The sequence below is a fragment of the Colobus angolensis genome, unplaced genomic scaffold (assembly GCF_000951035.1).
Source record: "Colobus angolensis palliatus isolate OR3802 unplaced genomic scaffold, Cang.pa_1.0 Scaffold33, whole genome shotgun sequence".
In the NCBI taxonomy this organism is placed as follows: Eukaryota; Metazoa; Chordata; class Mammalia; order Primates; family Cercopithecidae; genus Colobus; species Colobus angolensis.
In genome coordinates, this window is record NW_012116599.1 from 9,898,312 (window position 1) to 9,915,696 (window position 17,385).

The window sequence follows — 17,385 nt, forward strand, 5'->3', positions numbered from 1 at the left end:
AAGAAAGAAAGAATGAAAGGAAGGAAGGAAGGAAGGAAGGAAGGAAGGAAGGAAGGAAGGAAGGAAGGAAGGGAGGAAGGAAGGAAAGAAGGAAAGAAAGAAAGAAGAAAAGAAGGAAAGAAAGAAGGAAAGAAAGAAAGAAAAGAAAGGAAGGGAAAGAAAGGGAAACAGGTAAGAATATGTATAAAGGCATAACAAACATCACACTTAGCGATATTACTAGTTGCTTTTTCCCTAAAATTGGAAATAAGACAAGGAAGTTGTCTCTCACTTCTCTGCAACATTGTATTTAAACTCCTGAGCAGTGAAATAAGATCCAAAAAAGGAAATAATTGTTATTTGGGGGAAAGAAACAGTGAATCAGTCTTTTTTTGCTGATGACATGATTATTTTCTTTAAAATATAAAGGAAATCTATAAATACTTTACTAGAACTAATACATGAATTTAGCAATGCCATAAATACATGGTTAATGTTTCTCAAACCAATTATATTTCTTACAATGGTAATAAGGAATTTGAAAAGCAATATCATTTAAAGTAGTACCAGAGAGAATAAAATAACTAGAAATAAATTTAATGAAAGCTGTGCTTGATTTTTAAAATTGATCTAAATAAATGGAGAAATACACGACGCTAACAGATTTCTAGCTCAATATTGTTGTCAGCTCCCCCACATTTATCTATAGTTTCAAATCAAACCCAAGAAAATTCCAAAAGGCTTTTCTTGTAGAAATTGGCAAATTGATTTGAAAAGATATGTGGAAAATCAAAGAATCTAGAAAGTCCAAGACAATCTTTTCTAATCGACTTCAAGACTTTCTTTAAGCCATGGTATTTAACACAAAATCATATCAGCATAAGGGTAGACAAACAGATCAATGGTATGGCATAGAAAGTACAGATATAAACCCATGCTTATGTTGTAAATTGCTTTTTGCATATTTTCATGACCTTGGAGTGGCAAATTCTTCTTAGAGAGTACACTGAAGTCATTAATTATAAAAGAAAAAATAATAAATTGGACGTCATCAAAGTTAAAGATTTTTTCCTATCAAAAGACATAATTAAGAAAATAAAAGAGAAGCTACAGACTGGGTGAAAATATTTACAATACATAAATCAGACAAAACACTTCTATCTATAATCTATAAAAAACTCTGACCCATCAATAAATAAAATAAAATTCAATAATATAAATGGGTCAAACATTTGAACAGACACTTCACCAAAAAATAAGTAAGTTGCCAGTAAACACTTGAAAACATGCCTAACATAATTTCCTCATTAAAGAAATACAAATTAAAACTAAAATTAGATATCACATCGTGCACACTGGAATGGCTAAAACTAGAAAGGCCATCACTGGTAGTCTTTAAAAAAACAGTTTGTCAGGTTTTAAAATGGTTAAATGTACTCTTACACAATGATCCAGTAATTCCACTCCCACATATTTACCCAAGAGAAATGAAAACATTTTGCCACAAAAAGTCTTGCACAAGAACAGCAGTTTTATTTATACTAGTCTCAAACTGGAATCCACTCCAATGTCCATCAACAGAAAAATGAGTAAGCAGATTGTGGTAGATTCACACAATGGAATACCACTCAACAGTAGAAATGAACAAACTAACTGTTCAACACGGCAACATAGATGATAAGCAAAATAAGACAGACACAAAAGCATGTCTATGTTTTACCCATTTATATGAAATCCAAGAGCAGGCAGTATTAACATATGACAGAATGAATGACAGCAATGGTTACCCCTGAGAGGCTGTCTGCCTGCATGTGGTCAGCATGCAGGGTGACAAGCAGTGTATGCATTGCTCTGTTCATTTTTCAGATAACAAATCAGTTTTTAGCTGTGTGTCTCTTTTCACATCTCCACTGTTTCTTCAGAATTCTGTAGAGCACCACGATTGCTTTCTTAACCTCTGGGAGCATTCCCTACCTATTATTGCAACTAGCACTTTTCTGACCACTTTTTGTCTTCGAGATTTTATTTGAAATCTCTTATGTGCTCATTGTCCTCCACCATTCTCTTTGTCATCGTAAATCTAACTCCTTTGTTATTATTTTAATGATCTTTAACCAGAAACTGTTTTTTTTACAGGAATTCAAACCAATAATGTGACATGATTATGTCCTGCTTTATGCTGCGTAATGGGAAGTGCCAATAATTCTCTTCCGGTTGGATAAAAAGATCTCCCAAGTTTTCATAACATTTAGGAATACTGAGATGTTGATTAAAACATTATCAGAGCAATAACATGATCAACTAAGAACTAGAATTAGAGACTCAGCTTTAAAATTGCTCTAACAGGAAACAGCAGCAATTCCTGAAATTCAGATGCCTAAAATGATTCACCATATATAGCAATAGTACAGACAGATTTATATTAACACAAAGCAGAGCCAGATGTTCCAGGAGATATCACTGATATTCTCATGAAATTTTCAATAATATGGTATTATTATCATTATTAAACTGCACTGTATTATTTATGAATTAATTTTATGATATATGATGGTATTTCCTTCCTAGCAGCTATAGATTAGAGAGGGACATCTTATTTTTACTTTGCCAAATTTGTTTTCTCGCAGTTGTTGATTAAGATGCATTTTCAAGGTTAGATTTTTATTTACATTCCATTGACTTTCATTTCTCTATGGATGACCTGCTTACTCCATCTAGATTCTGTAGGAGTTTAATACTTTTATTTTGAAAAATATTCCAGATATGGTTAGGTGAAGATATCTTTACAATGACTTTGTTCAGTTTAGACTGGGCTTTTTCAGTACCCTCTATATTAGTCTTGCATAGGCTCCGTGATATCTTCTATTACATCTTTGTTTGTTGCTTCAATTCCATTTATTCTGGGCTCTACTGAGGACCACCTATTTTATATATGTTGGTTTTTCCTAGCTTATCCTTTATATGTAAAATCTTACCACCTCCACAGACATCTCAGAATCTTGACGACCATTTTCACAGGGTGTCCTTTTCCCTAGGATGTTCACAGAAGACCAGGATGTAGATGAGAGACTTCTCTGTGACGCTGTATTCAAGCACTTCAAAAGACATAAGCTGGAGATTTCAAATGCAATAAAAAAGACATTTCCATTCCTTGAGGGCCTCCGCGACCGTGAACTCATCACAAATAAAATGTTTGAAGTAAGTGAAGTTTATTTCACAGCCTGGCAGATATGCTTTCATTTTTTACAAGTATTTCTGTAAGTGCTCCTGTAAGGCAGAAAAGAAGAGGAGAAGCAGAGGTCACCAGAGATGGTCCTACTTCCAGCTGAGGAAATAGTGTTCCATGGCACCCTCTGGAGTTGGGGTCAATGGTACTGGAGAAACTGGAATAGAAACAGGTGTTCTCCATAAATGTACAATGTTTTGTAGAATTCATACACTATAACCAAAATTTAAAAATAATTTTAATGAATTGATTTACTGAAATCATAATTAACAGAGCATTTTATTTCAATTAACATCAATTTAAAATACCTAGATCTGAGAACATTAAAACCCCCAGGGAAGTGGTGTCTAGAGGGGACAAATTTGGAAGTAGATGCTTGTTATTCTTTCTCCAACACATTCGTTTTCTTTGTCTTTCCTTTATTTGTGCATTTCTGGAGTCTTGGAATATGGGTAAATTCCACCCATAGGCCCTGCTGGAGACACAGAGCAGTGAGTCATCTCCGGCTATGAATATGCTTCCTCTGTGGCCAAGTTCGCAGCAAGGGGAGAATGGTCGCCTGGTTTCCTTGAGCCCTTCAGGCCAAATCACTTTTGGGGGAAGAGCAGGGGTTGTCCAGTTAACAAAACAGCCACTCATTGAATTGATTGCCTGCTACATCTATCCCAAAAACATATCAGTCAGGCTCTTAAAGAACTTTGAGCCCACTTTTATCCTTCAAAGTTGCTCCTTTTTACATCTAATGTAAATAAGGGTGAGGCGATCAGACTCAATCAGTGGGTATTTTTAAGGAGATGGAATTTACTTCTTTCATTACTGGCTATACAAATATGTAAAAATTATGAAACTTTACATGTGAAGATACCTGTTAAGAGAAATTGAAATTCAGTAAACATAAAATTTCTTTTTATGGCTCTTCTGTAACTTGAAAGTCTGTATTTGTATTTTCTCCATTCAATATTTTTAAAGGATTCTCAAGATTCTTGTAGAAACCTGGTCCCTGTACAAAGAGTGGTGTACAATGTTCTCAGTGAACTGGAGAAGACATTTAACCTGCCAGTTCTGGAAGCACTGTTCAGCGAGGTCAACATGCAGGAATACCCCGATTTAATTCACATTCATAAAAGCTTCAACAATGGTAATTAAGTTTATTATCTACCTTTTGAGTTCCAGGGCCAATTTTTTTCAATAAGCATATACTGAGCTCCTACCATGTGTAACACATTGTGTTGGGCAGTGGGGATAGAGTAGTTAACAAAATAGACGTGTCATGCATCGTCTTGAAGCCCGTGGTATATGGTTATGGTAAAACAGACACCTGGAGGTCTGCTTCACTGGCCACTTAGACTCACAGGACAACCAGAGCCACGCCGGCATCAGATTGACTTAGAAGATAAGAAACACAGAACCCCAACAGGGCAGCATCAGTTGTTTCTTCTCTTTAGTGGGAGTCCTTGCAGTGGCCTACATAGCAGCCCACTAAATTGACCACTACCTGCCTTGAGTGACAGCTTAGCTGTGGGTGCGGGATCCACTTTGGCACAGCACCACATGTCTGTGGGAGTCAGTATCTCTTGTAACAACACCATAGTCATAGCTTTCAGGGTGCCACAGGGACAATCTGAGTTGTAAGAATTATCAATTAAAGGAAGACCACAATTACTCCTTCCCTGTAGGTATTTATAGTTCATGTATAGTTTCAGGCAACCAGTCATGGGTCATTTCTAAGCCCAGGGTTTGCCAAGGAAAACCAGGAAAAGGCTACCTTTGTTAGGTTTCTAGAATGATGAGCAAGAAAATTAACCCCGGGTCAAGTCTGACTTTACTGAAGGATAAATAGTTTTGTTAACCCTTTACCCACAAGGGTTAAAAGAAACGTTAATCAAATAATCACAAAACTGATTGCTCTGACAGGGACTATTTTTGGGGCTGTATCAAACTAAAGTTTTGATTCTTGACTTTTTTCCTGAGAAGGCATAATTTATACTATTATAATGGTACACAGTAAAGATGCCCTCTATTTTGTTTTACTTGCCTGGCAAAATTTTATTCCCCTCACAGTTTAATCTCAACCCAGTTCTCCAAATGAGAGATAGAGACATCACAAGAAAAATGAGCACATGTCCTGAAGAGGGTGGATGCTATGGGGACTGGAATAAAAGTGTGAAAGCATGTCTGCGAAACAGGACAAACTGGATCTGACTAAATCTGAGAGTAAGAAGCAGTATAGGAGCTGACCTAAGAGAGATCATTTGGAGGAAGATAGTAAATGGTCTGGAATCCAAAGCTAAGGAATTTGAAGTTTATTTACTAGGCAATAAAGTTTATTTACTAGGCAATAAAGAAATACTACAAATTTATAAACAAGGAAAAAAAGTTTAGGCAGTTATATATGGTATGGCTTATTGATTTGTGTTAATACTAACATTATCTAGATTAAAATAATTGTTGTAACAAGTCATTCAAGTCAAAAAGTGAATAAAAGGAAATCACATATCTGGGCACAAATTTCAAGTCAATGTTATGTTTGTAAGCAGGATGGCCCAGGCTGTGGGGATGAAGGGAATAGTGTTACATTTACTGCCCACATTCACAGGGGCTCTGTTCCTCTCCATGGACTGCAGGGATTCCCTTCCTAACCCCAGTGTCCACAACTCATGTGTTAGTTTCTGGCACTCCTTATGCTTGGGTGACCTGCACTGAGGCCCACTGTCCCCTTCCTGGGGCAGCACTGCCCACTGCCCCACCCAGCACAGTAGTTCACCCACCCTCAGGGAGATACTGCTGGCTCTCAGACCCTGAAGTCCACACAAGCTGCCCCTGTGTCCCCTGTTATGTTTATTTGGGAACTGTTCATCCTCCCTGACCCAATTAAGCCAACGTTCTCCTGTTTTCTAGCCTCATCTTTAAAGCTGTTGGAGTTTTCTCTTTTATTTTTTATTTATGTGTGTTTCTGGAGATAGGGTCTCACTCTGCCCAGGTTAGATGGCAGGCTAGTGAGCTATCTCTGCTCACTACAACCTTGACTTCCTGGACTCAAGCAGTTCTCCTGCTTCAGCCTTCTTAGTAGCTGGGACCACAGGTGCACACAACCACATCAGGCTGATTTTGCTAGTTTTTTTTTTTCTGACACAAGGTCTTGCTGTGTGGTCTAGGCTGGTCTCAAAATCCTAGGCTTAGGCGATGCTCCTGCATCACCAGCCCACAGTTCTATGATTACAAGTGTGAGCCACTTCACCTGGCTAGTTTTCTCTTTTATGATGGAATCTCTCTAGGACCTGAGACCATCCTTCCAGGGAATCTCTCTGTTTCTTCCTTACACTTGATATATGCCTACCCTGCCAACTGACAATTTTGCGGGTAACACAGCTCACTGTGTTTCTATTACTTCTTTATCGTTAAATTTTGAGTATCCCCTTTCTGTGTAGGACACATAAAAGCTCATTGTTGAGGTCGTCTCTTCTCTGTCCCAGAAGATGAGGTGAGAAGTTTAGTCAAGTGTAACCCTCTGACTTCTGAGTCACCCGAATGCTGCAAATTCCTAAAAGCCAATTTCCAGATGTTGTCCCTGGTTCTCACAGATCTTCAATTGCTTTCTTCTCTCTCCCACTCTTCAGCAATCCAAGACAAATTGTTTTTCCAAGAAAGTGATCGAAAAGAAAGGAAAGAGAGGCCTGACATCCAACTAAGTCTTGAACAAGGTAAAAATGACAGAACAAAACTGTTTCTCATTGCTAAGAGGAAAAGGAGACAAGGGAGGTGAGGGCCCAAGGTTCTGAGGGGAAATTGTGAATCAGGGAAGACATGCGGAAGGACCATGGAGAAGTCAAGGAGGGGGTTGTATGAGCTCCTACCCAGATGTCGGGTCCTGGAGAAGTGGCCAAAACAAGACATAGTTGGCTCAACAACCATGAAGGAATCAGAGCCAAGTGTGTCAGTAGGCCAGATTTACAGATACTACCTAGAAGTAACTGTGATTTAGAAATGTCCCTGTAGGAGGTCAGTATGAAGCTGTGAAGTGTTGAGAACCACAGCTCATGGCCCATGGTCAACATCAAAAAGGAGACCTTTGGGGGAAGAAAAGCTCCTGTTTTATCTGTACTCTTACATTCTCAACACTTTTGATGCCAAACGTGGAAAATCTCCCCACACCAACCATCTCCAATTCCCTGCAGAACTGTGAACCCCATCCTAAAGGGATTTCCAAAGGTCACCTCATTAACATAAACTCAGGCTTGGTTGAAATGGGGTTGTTATGCATAACAGGAAGTGTGGCTGAGTCTCTCTCTGTCACCCAGACTGGAGTGCAGTGGCACCATCTTGGCTCACTCACTGCAGCCTCCACTTCTTACTGTTTTCAAAGAACGTTAGTAGTTTCTGGAATGATAAGAGCTTTTTCATATTTTTCTATTTTACTCAGGACTACAGGTAGAAAAATAAAAGTAGAGAAAAGGAGAAGGAGGTGCAAAACATTGGGAGAGCATGACTCTGTTATGTGTCAGGCGTGATTATAGGAACAGGCATATTTTTTTCCAGAGAGCACTTCATCTTAGCTCAGAATATTAGTGGGCAGCATCACAGCACTGAGAACTCTTCTCTGGTCACTGTCTAGAGGTCACCCAAGGAATGTGTGTGACCTCTGGAAGCTGAAAAGACAAGGAAATAGATTGTCCTCTCCAGACCCCAGAAAGGAATGAAGGCCTACTGACATAACGGCTTTAGGCAGTGAGACCCGTGTCACACTTTTCACTGACATAACTGAAAGATAATAAAATACAATAATAAAAATAAAATAACTCTCTTGTTTCTCATTAGTTTCTGGTGAACTAGAAGATTACCAAATGACCAAAGAAGGAGAATCAGAAGAGCTTGCTTCTAGCTTGCTATGATGTGATGTACCAAGTAATTATAACTTAAAAATAATAAAAACAGGCCAGGCACGGTGGCTCAAGCCTGTAATCCCAGCACTTTGGGAGGCCAAGACGGGCAGGTCACAAGGTCAGGAGATCGAGACCATCCTGGCTAACACAGTGAAACCCCATCTCTACTAAAAATACAAAAAACTAGCCGGGCGAGGTGGTGGGCGCCTGTAGTCCCAGCTACCCGGGAGGCTGAGGCAGGAGAATGGCGTGAACCTGGGAGGCGGAGCTTGCAGTGAACTGAGATCCGGCCACTGCACTCCAGCCTGGGCGACAGAGCGAGACTCCGTCTCAAAAATAATAATAATAAAAACAGAAACAGAGTTCTGATAATGAAAAAAAAGACAGAAGAGGGTAAAAAGGGAGACTTGAAGGAAGAGTCAAATATAGGGAGGAGCAGTGAAAGAAGATTTCAGAGGAAAAAGTAGAGAAGCGGGTAGCAACCAGGGTGCAGAAAAGAGTGTTATTGGGGCAAATTAAAAGTTCATAAATCACAATTTTGGCCCAGGAGCAGAGCAACCAGCATGTGAAAATGAGAAGTGCTCCTATGTCACGGGTTTCTCCGAAGAAGTGCCAGAAAGCCCAGAAGCAAAGATGGAAAATGATCAAGCATGTGGCAAAATGGGTAAGGCTGCCTGAGGGCTGTGGGATGGGGATGGCTCAGGGGGCCCCACAGACCTTGGGAAGAGTGGAGGCAGGTGCTCCAGTCTGCCCAGAATCCTGTTCTCTGCATTTGCTTCGCCCAAGCTTTTAGGAAACTGCAGGGAGGCAAGAGATCGTTATAAAGTTTTATTTATCAGGATGGGCTCTGTTGATTACATATGGGTGACGTCATAAAACAGTGCTCTTTAAAGTGGCAGTTATCCTGTTTATTACATTAATATGTTAAGTGACACTCAATATTCCGTGGAACCCAAGACAACCCAGTGAACTTCTGCTGGTAGATAATAGTGTCATTTTGCTGCATCTTAGAAAGGCCTCACCCAAAAGACAACTAATCCAGGTACTTAATTGTCAGGAGGGAAGACTGTAGATCTACTCTTACCCCAAACTATACTTTTGATAGAAGACCCAGGGCCCATCCTAGACTCATAGTTCTCAGTTTAGTGGATTTTTGGTTCCTCTAGAAGAAAGAGAGGAATGACTATCCAAACATCTTTATAAACTCCAGCCTTCTATAGTATGAATTGTCCTAAAATCTGTAACTTTTATTTATTAATTTCTATTTCCTCACCACCACTTGTTATTTTCTAGATACTGTGGATATTGGAAACAACTCTACTTTGGGAAAACCCAAGAGGAAAAGAAGTAAGAATAAACAAGAATTTACTTGCTTTCGGTGTTACAAATACGTTTTTAATGCCAGAATTTTCTTATTGTCATTGTTACTATTTCTGTTATTATTTGCAATACTGTGGTAGACACAATGGTGGCCTCCCCAAAAAATGCCCACCTCCTAATCCCTGGACTGTCATCTGCTATCTTACATGGCAAATGGGACTTTACAGATACAATTAAGCTAGGGGCCTTGAAGTGGGGAGATTATCCTGGGTTATGTGGTGGGTCCGAACTAATCTTGTAGGCTTTAAAGAGTGGAGAACTTTTCCTGGCTATGGAGAGAGGAAAATGTGACTATGGAAGAATCGTCAGAAATATGTAATGTTGCAGGCTTTGAAGATGGAAGAGGGAACCAAGGAATGTGGGCGACCTCTAGAAGCTGAAAAAACAAGGGACTAGGTTGTCCTTTCCAGCCCCCGGAAAGGAATGAAGGCCTACTGACACCTTGGCTTTAGGCAGTAAGACCGTGTCACACTTCTCACTGACATTAACTGGAAGATAATATATTTATGTTGTTTTAAACCACTAAATTTGTGGTAATTTGTTATGGCAGCAATTAAGAGTAATACAGATTTTGGTACCTGGCCATGGGGTGTGGCTATCACATATTCCTGAAGGTGTTGCGATGTCTTTGAGATTGGGCAGTGGAAGGAAGTTGGAAGAATTTTAAATAGTGTGATTGGAAAATCCTAGATGAAAAAAATGGAAGTTAAGTCAATTAATAACCCTACAATGGCCTCTAAGTGCTCACGTTAAAGGAAGAGTCATATGTACTCACTTTAAATAAAAATCTAGAAATGATGAAGCTTAGTGAGGAAGCTATGTCAAAAGTTGAGATAGACTGAAAATTAGGCCTCTTGCAGCAAATAATTGGCCAAGTTATGAATGCACAGGAAAAGTTCTTGAAGGAAATTAAAAGTGCAACTCCAGTGAACACTTTAATGACAAAGCAGAGCAGTCTTATTGCTAATGTGGAGAAAGTTTGAGTGGTCTGGATAGAAGATCAAATCAGATTCCCTTAAGCCAAAGCCTAATCCAGAGTAAGGTCTTAACTCTCTTCACTTCTCTGAAGGTTGTGAGATATAGGAAGCTTCATAAGAAAAGTTTGAAGGTAACAGATGTTGGTTCCTGAGGTTGAAAGAGAGAAGCTGTCTCGTAACATTTAAGGGCAAGGCAAAGCAGCAAATGCTGACATAGAAGCTTCAGCAGGTTGTCCAGAAGCTCTAGCTAAGGTCATTGATGGAGCTGGCTACACTAAACCACAGATTTACAGTGTAGACTAAACAGCCTTCCATTGAAAGAAGATTCTATCTAGAACTGTCATAGCTAGAGAGGAGAACTCAATGCCTGGCTTCAAAGCTCCACGGGACAGGCTGAGTCTCTTGTTAGAGGCTAATGGAGCAGGTGACTTTCACTTGAAGCCAATGCTCATTCACCATTCTGAAAGTCCTTGGGCCCTTTCTAAGTTTACTCTGCCTGTGCTATATAATTGGAATAAAGCCCAGATGACAGCACATCTGTTTACAGCATGGTTTACTGAATATTTTAAACCCACTGTTGAGACATACTCCTCAGAAAAAAAGATTCCTTTCAAAATATCACTGTTCATTGACACTGCACGTAGCCATCCAGGAGCTCTGATGGAGAGGTACAAGGTGATTAATGTTATTTCCATGTCTGCTAACACAACATCCATTCTGCAAGCCCATGAATCAAAGAGTAATTTCAACTAGCAAGTCTTAATATTTAAGAAATACATGTTGTAATGCTATAGCTGTCTCTATACATAGTGATTCCTCTGATGAATCTGGGCAAAGTTGATTGGAAACCTTCTGGAAAGGATTCACCATTTCACATGTGATTAAGAACATTCATGATTCATGAGAGGAGGTCAAAATATCAACATTAGCAGGAATTTGGAAGAGGTTGATTACAACCCTTATTGATGACTTTGATGGGTTTAAGACTTCAGTGGAGGAAGTCACTGGAGATGTGATGGAAATATCAAGAAAACTAGAATTAGAAGTGGAGGCTGCAGTGACTCACACCTGTAATCCCAGCACTTTGGGAGGCCAAAGCGGGCAGATCACCTGAAGTCAGGAGTTCAAGACCAACCTAGCCAACATGGTGAAACCCTGTCTCTACTAAAAATACAAAAATTAGCTGGGTGTGGTGGCTTGTGCTTGTAGTCCCAGCTAGTCGGGAGGCTAGACAGGAAAATTGCTTGAATCTGGGAGGCAGAGGTTACACTGAGCAGAGATTGCACCACTGCACTCCAGCCTGGCGATAGAGTGAGACTCCATCTCAGAAAAAAAAAAAAAAAAAGAAGTGGAGTCTGATGATGTGACTGAATCATTGCGATCTCATCATAAAACTGAGTGGATAGGCTGGGCGCGATGGCTCAAGCCTGTAATCCCAGCACTTGGGAGGCCAAGGTGGGCAGATCATGAGGTCAGGAGATCGAGACCATCCTGGCTAACATGGTGAAACCCCATCTCTACGAAAAATGCAAAAAATTAGCCAAGCGTGGTGGTGGGCGCCTGTAGTCCCAGTTACTCAGGAGGCTGAGGGAGGAGACTGGTGTGAACCCGGGAGGCAGAGGTTGCAGTGAGCTGAGATCGTGCCACTGCACTCCAGCCTGGGTGACACAGCAAGACTCCGTCTCAAAAAAAAAAAAAAAAAAAAAAAAGCTGAGTGGATAAGGAGTTGCTTATTATGGATGAGTAAAGAAAGTGGTTTCTTGAGATGGAATCTGCTCCTGGGAAAGATGCTGTGAACATTGTTGAAATGACAACAAAGGATTTAGAATATATTAGCTGATAAAGCAGCAACAGGTTTTGAGAGAATCTACTGTGCTAAAATGCATCAATAACTTTACATGTTACAGAGAAATCTTTCATGAAGTCCATCAACATAGCAAACTTCATTACTGTCTTATTTTAAGAAATTGTCACATCCACCTCAACTTTTATCAACCACCACCCTGATCAGTCAGCAGCCATCAACACCCAGGCAAGACCCTTTACCAGCAAAGAAATTATGACTCACTGAAGGCTCAAATGATTGTGAGCATTTTTTGAGCTATAAAGTATTTTTAATTAAGGTTTGTCCATTGATTTTTTAAGACATAATGCTATTGCATACTTAATAGACTACAGTAAAGTATAAACATGATTTTCATATGCACTGGGAAACCAAAAAATTGAACGTCTTGCTTTATTGCAATATTCACTTCATTGCAGCATTCTGAAACCAAACGTGCAATATTTCTAAGGTATACCTATATGTTTTATCCCAAAGACGTTTGAAATTTTTATCTGATCATATCTGTCAGTCTTTTCATTTATGGTTTTCAGGTTTTGTGTACAATTTACAAATATATTATCCTCCTCATAATTTGAAAACATTTTTACTTGCTTATAGAATATTTGAAATACTTTTTAATGTTTAAATCTATAACACACATGGAATTCATTTATTGGTGTATGATGTGAGATGGTGATTAAGAGATATAACCCCAATACCTTTTTCTTCATGATTTGAAATACAATTTTATATGTGTTTTCCAGTATACACAGATCTGTGCCTTATCACATTTCTTTATCCATTCATCTGTCGATAGAGACTTAGGTTGTTTCTATGTCTTAACTACTGTGAATTATGCTACAATGAACACGGGAGTGCAGATATCTCTTTGAGATACTGGTTTCATTTCCTTTGGATACATACCCCAAAGTGAGATTTCTGAATGGTATGTTTTTCTAGTTTTAATTTTTTGAGGAACCTCCATCCTCTTTTCCGTAATGGCTATACCAATTTACATTCCCACTTACAGCATACAAGGGTTCCTTTTCCCCACATCCTCACCGATACTTGTTATCTCTTGCCGTTTTGTTAATAGCTATCCTAATAGGTGTGAGGTGATGTTTCATTATGGTTTTGAGTCACATTTCTCTCATGGATGGTTAGTGATATTGAGTGCTTTTTTATAACCCATTGGCTATGTATGTCTTTTTTGGGAAAATGTTTATTCATATCCTTTCCCCATTTTTAAATCAGGTTATGACATGGTTTCGTTTTGTTTTTGCTATTGAGTTATGTGAGTTCCTGATATATTCTGGACAGCAACCCTTATCAAACACATGGTTTGCAAATATTTTCTCCTATTCCATAGGTTGCCTTTTCATTTTTAAAATTATTTCCTTTGCTGTACAAAAGTTTTTTAGTTTGATGTAGTTCCACTTGCTTATTTTTGCTTTTGTTGCCTGTGTTTCTGGTGTCTTATCTAAAAAATAATCGCCCAGATCAATATCGAGGAGCTTTTTCCCTGTTTTCTTCTTTGAATTTTATGGTTTCATGTGTGACATTTAAGCCTTTAATCTATTTGGAGTTAATTGTTGTATAAGATGTAAGCCAAATATCTAATTTCATTCTTTTGCTTGTGGATATTCAGTTTCCTTAGCACCATTTATTGAAGAGGCTATCTTTTCTCCATTATTTATTCTTGGCATCCTTGTCAAAATCAAGTGCCCCTTCTTGACATTTGTATTTATCATACTGCTGGAAGTCCTAGTCAGAGCAATTAGGCAAGAAAAAAAAGTCGTCCAAATTGGAAAGTAGTTAAATTGTCTCTGTTTCCAGGTGACATTATCTTCTATGTAGAAAACCCTATAGACTCCACCAAAAAACTGTTGGAACTAATAAATGAATAAGTACAGTTGCAAGATTTAAAGATCAGTTGTGTTTCTACGCACTAACAATGAACTATCCAAAAAAGAAATTAAGAAAACAATCCCATTTACAATAGCAACAAAAAGAATAAAATGGGAACAAATTTAACCACAGGTGAAATATTTGCACACTGACAACTATGACACTGATGAAAGAAACTGAAAAAGATACAAATAAATGGAAAGATGTCTCATGTTCATAAACTGGAAGAATATTGTTAAAACGTCCATACTACCCAAAGTGATCTGGATAGCTGATGAAATCTCTATCAAAATTTCAATGACATTTTTCACAGAAATAGGAAAAAGGAATCCTAAAATTTGTATAGAACCATAAAAGACCCAAATAGTGAAAGTAATCTTGAAAAAAAGGAGCAAAGCTGGAGGCATCACACTGTATTTTAAACTATATTACAAAGCAAAAGTAATCAAAACAGTACTGGCATAAAAACACACATAAACCAATGGAATAGAATAGGGAACCCAGAAATAAACTCATGAATGTATATTCAAGTAATCTTTGATAAGGGCACCAACAATAGGATTTTCTTCATGTAAATGTGCCACATTTTCATTTTTCTTATCTGCTTTATGGAGCTATATATAAAACAAATTCATCATCTTAAGGTATAACTGAATTTGTTTTAACGAATGTGCAGTTATATAAATACCTCCACAATCATGACATGTAAAAGACCACTTGTGTTCTTCTCACCTCTCTCTGATTCTTGACAACAGTTATCTGTTTTCTGTTCATTTGTTTTTTAAGAAATGAGTCCTCATTACGTTGTCCAGGATGGCCTCAAACTCCTGGGCTCAAGTGATCCTCATGCCTCAGATTCCAAAGTAAGTGGGAATACAGGCATGTACAACCCCTCGACCCAGGTTGTTTTTTTTTAATTGCTGATCTGTTTACATCACTCTAGTTTTGTCTTTTCTGGAGTTTCATATAAATGAATTCATACAGTATTGAATTTACTTATGTTTAGCCCCTTTCACTTAACATGATGTTTTTGAGATACATCCGTGTTATTCTGTGTGTTTATAGTTACTCTATTTTTCATCGCTGAGAAGTATTTCTTTATGTGAATACATTACAGATGGTTTATTCACCTGTTGATAGCCATTGAGGTGTTTCCTGTTTCAGCTGTTACAAATAAAGCTGATAGGAACATCTGAACACAAATCTTTGGGTTGGGCATCATCTTTTATTTCATGGGGTGAATGCCCAGGAGTGGTGCTCTTGGGTCATATGAGCATACATATATGTTCAGTATTTTAAGACTCTGCCAAAATGTTTTTCAAAATGATGATGCCCTCTTGCATTCCCACCAGTAATGCGTGAAACTTCTCATTGCTCCACATACTCACCAATACTTGATAGTGTTAGTAAAACTTTAAATTTTTTATAAAGTTTACATTTACCATTTTTTCCTTTATAATCTGTGATTTTGAGGTCCTATTTAAGGAATCTTTTCCTAACTCAAGAACCTATGTTTTCTTCAAGTTTCATGATGTTAGCACCTACATTTAGGTCTATAACCCATTTTGGGTTAGTTTTTGCATATAGTTTGAGCTAAAGATTGATTTCTTTTCTTTCTTTGCATATGCATATTCAATCATTCCGACATAATTTGTTGAAAAGAGTATCCTTTCTACATTGAATTAGTTACTTTGACATCCTTGTTGAAAGTCAGTTGGCCATATATGTTTAGGTCTATTACTTGACTTTTTTCTGTTCCATTTATCTGTATGTCTATTTTTATGCCAATACACCATCTTGATTACTACAGTTTTACAAATCCTGAAATCAGGTGGTGTAAGGCCTCCAGTTTTGTTTTTCTTTTTCAGAATTGTTTTGTCTATTTCAGGCCCGTGCATTTTGAAGATTCTTCTATCTTGCAGTTCAGCTACTCTCAAGATTACATCATTGTCCAAGGTGCTTGCTAAGCTCCAGCCATAATGTCCATGTTCTAGGCCATCAGAAGGAGAAAGGGTGAAGAGCAAAATTATCTTCCCTAGAGGCCTATTACTTTTGCAAGAAGTTTTCCCCAGAACTCCTCTCCTCCCACAACAATATTCTGCTCTCATCTTAGTGGTCAGATCTTAAACTGGTGGCCCTGTCAGGTGTAAGGGAGGTTATGAACTATGGTTTTTCTCTGGAAATATTGATGTCTGCAGCCTTGGAGGTATTCTATTAGTTGATCAGGAGTGGAAAGTAGATATCTGGAAAACCATATGAAGAATTGACCTTGTCAATTATTTAAAATTTGTGGAATGTTCCTTTGCATCCTAATGTGCGGTCATTATTTGTAAATGTTCTATGCCACTTGAGAATAATGTACATATGAACTATCTGTTGGTTCTGGCTTCACTCCATGCACATCTTTATCAAGCACAACTTTGTTATTTAAATTTGGGTTCATAGTAATTTATTTCCTCCATAAAATTTGTATAGAAACATGTTAAATTCTCACACATGGTTGTATATTTGCCAATTCCTCCGTATTTTGTTCCTTTACTTTAAATATTCTGAGGCTATTAATGACTTGATAACTTCTTAGTGGATTTCTTTTATCATTAGACAGCATTCTGCTTTATCCTTATTAATGCTTTTGCCTTAAAATCTCTTTTGCCAAGTGCTAATGTTGTTATACAAACTTTTATGCTTTTTTCATATTTTTCACTCTCTGTTAAGCCATCTTGTGCAGCTTTGTTTTATGTCTCTTGTAACAGCTCTTAGCTTTTGCAATTTTATCTGATAATCTTAGCTTTTTAATGATTTTTATTTGTTTTCATTTATTGTGATTCCAGATACATATGGACCTATATCTTCTATAGTAGTGTTGACCATTCTTAATTTGTGTTTTTTGTGTCTCTTTCCTGCTTTCTGATGGATTGATATAATATTCTATATTCTCCCTTTTCTCCCTGCTGGTTTGGAAATTAAAGACGAAATTTCTGTAATCTTATTAATCGTGCCCCAATCACCAAAGATGACAAGGATCTTGTAATGGTTTCACTACCAATTTAATACCCTATCTCTACCATATGCCTATTGTTGTTTAATATTCAATGTTTAACTATAAATTTTGAAACTATTATTTTTGCAGTTGATATTTACTTAAATCAATTTTTTAAAATCATTTTACACACTCGCCATTGTTCTTTTCCTTTGGTTTCACTTTTTGTC

At 37.9% G+C, this 17,385-nt stretch overlaps 1 protein-coding gene across 1 annotated transcript in view; it reads left to right on the plus strand.

Annotated features, from left to right (window-relative positions):
* SP140L (SP140 nuclear body protein-like) overlaps positions 1-17,385 on the plus strand; it is a 64,687-nt gene that overhangs the window by 23,461 nt on the left and 23,841 nt on the right. The window contains exons 3-8 of the mRNA XM_011951970.1: positions 3,015-3,177; positions 4,175-4,343; positions 6,823-6,906; positions 7,040-7,042; positions 8,693-8,749; positions 9,379-9,432. Coding sequence (XP_011807360.1) covers positions 3,015-3,177; positions 4,175-4,343; positions 6,823-6,906; positions 7,040-7,042; positions 8,693-8,749; positions 9,379-9,432 — 530 coding nt within the window. The remainder of the gene's footprint in view (positions 1-3,014; positions 3,178-4,174; positions 4,344-6,822; positions 6,907-7,039; positions 7,043-8,692; positions 8,750-9,378; positions 9,433-17,385) is intronic.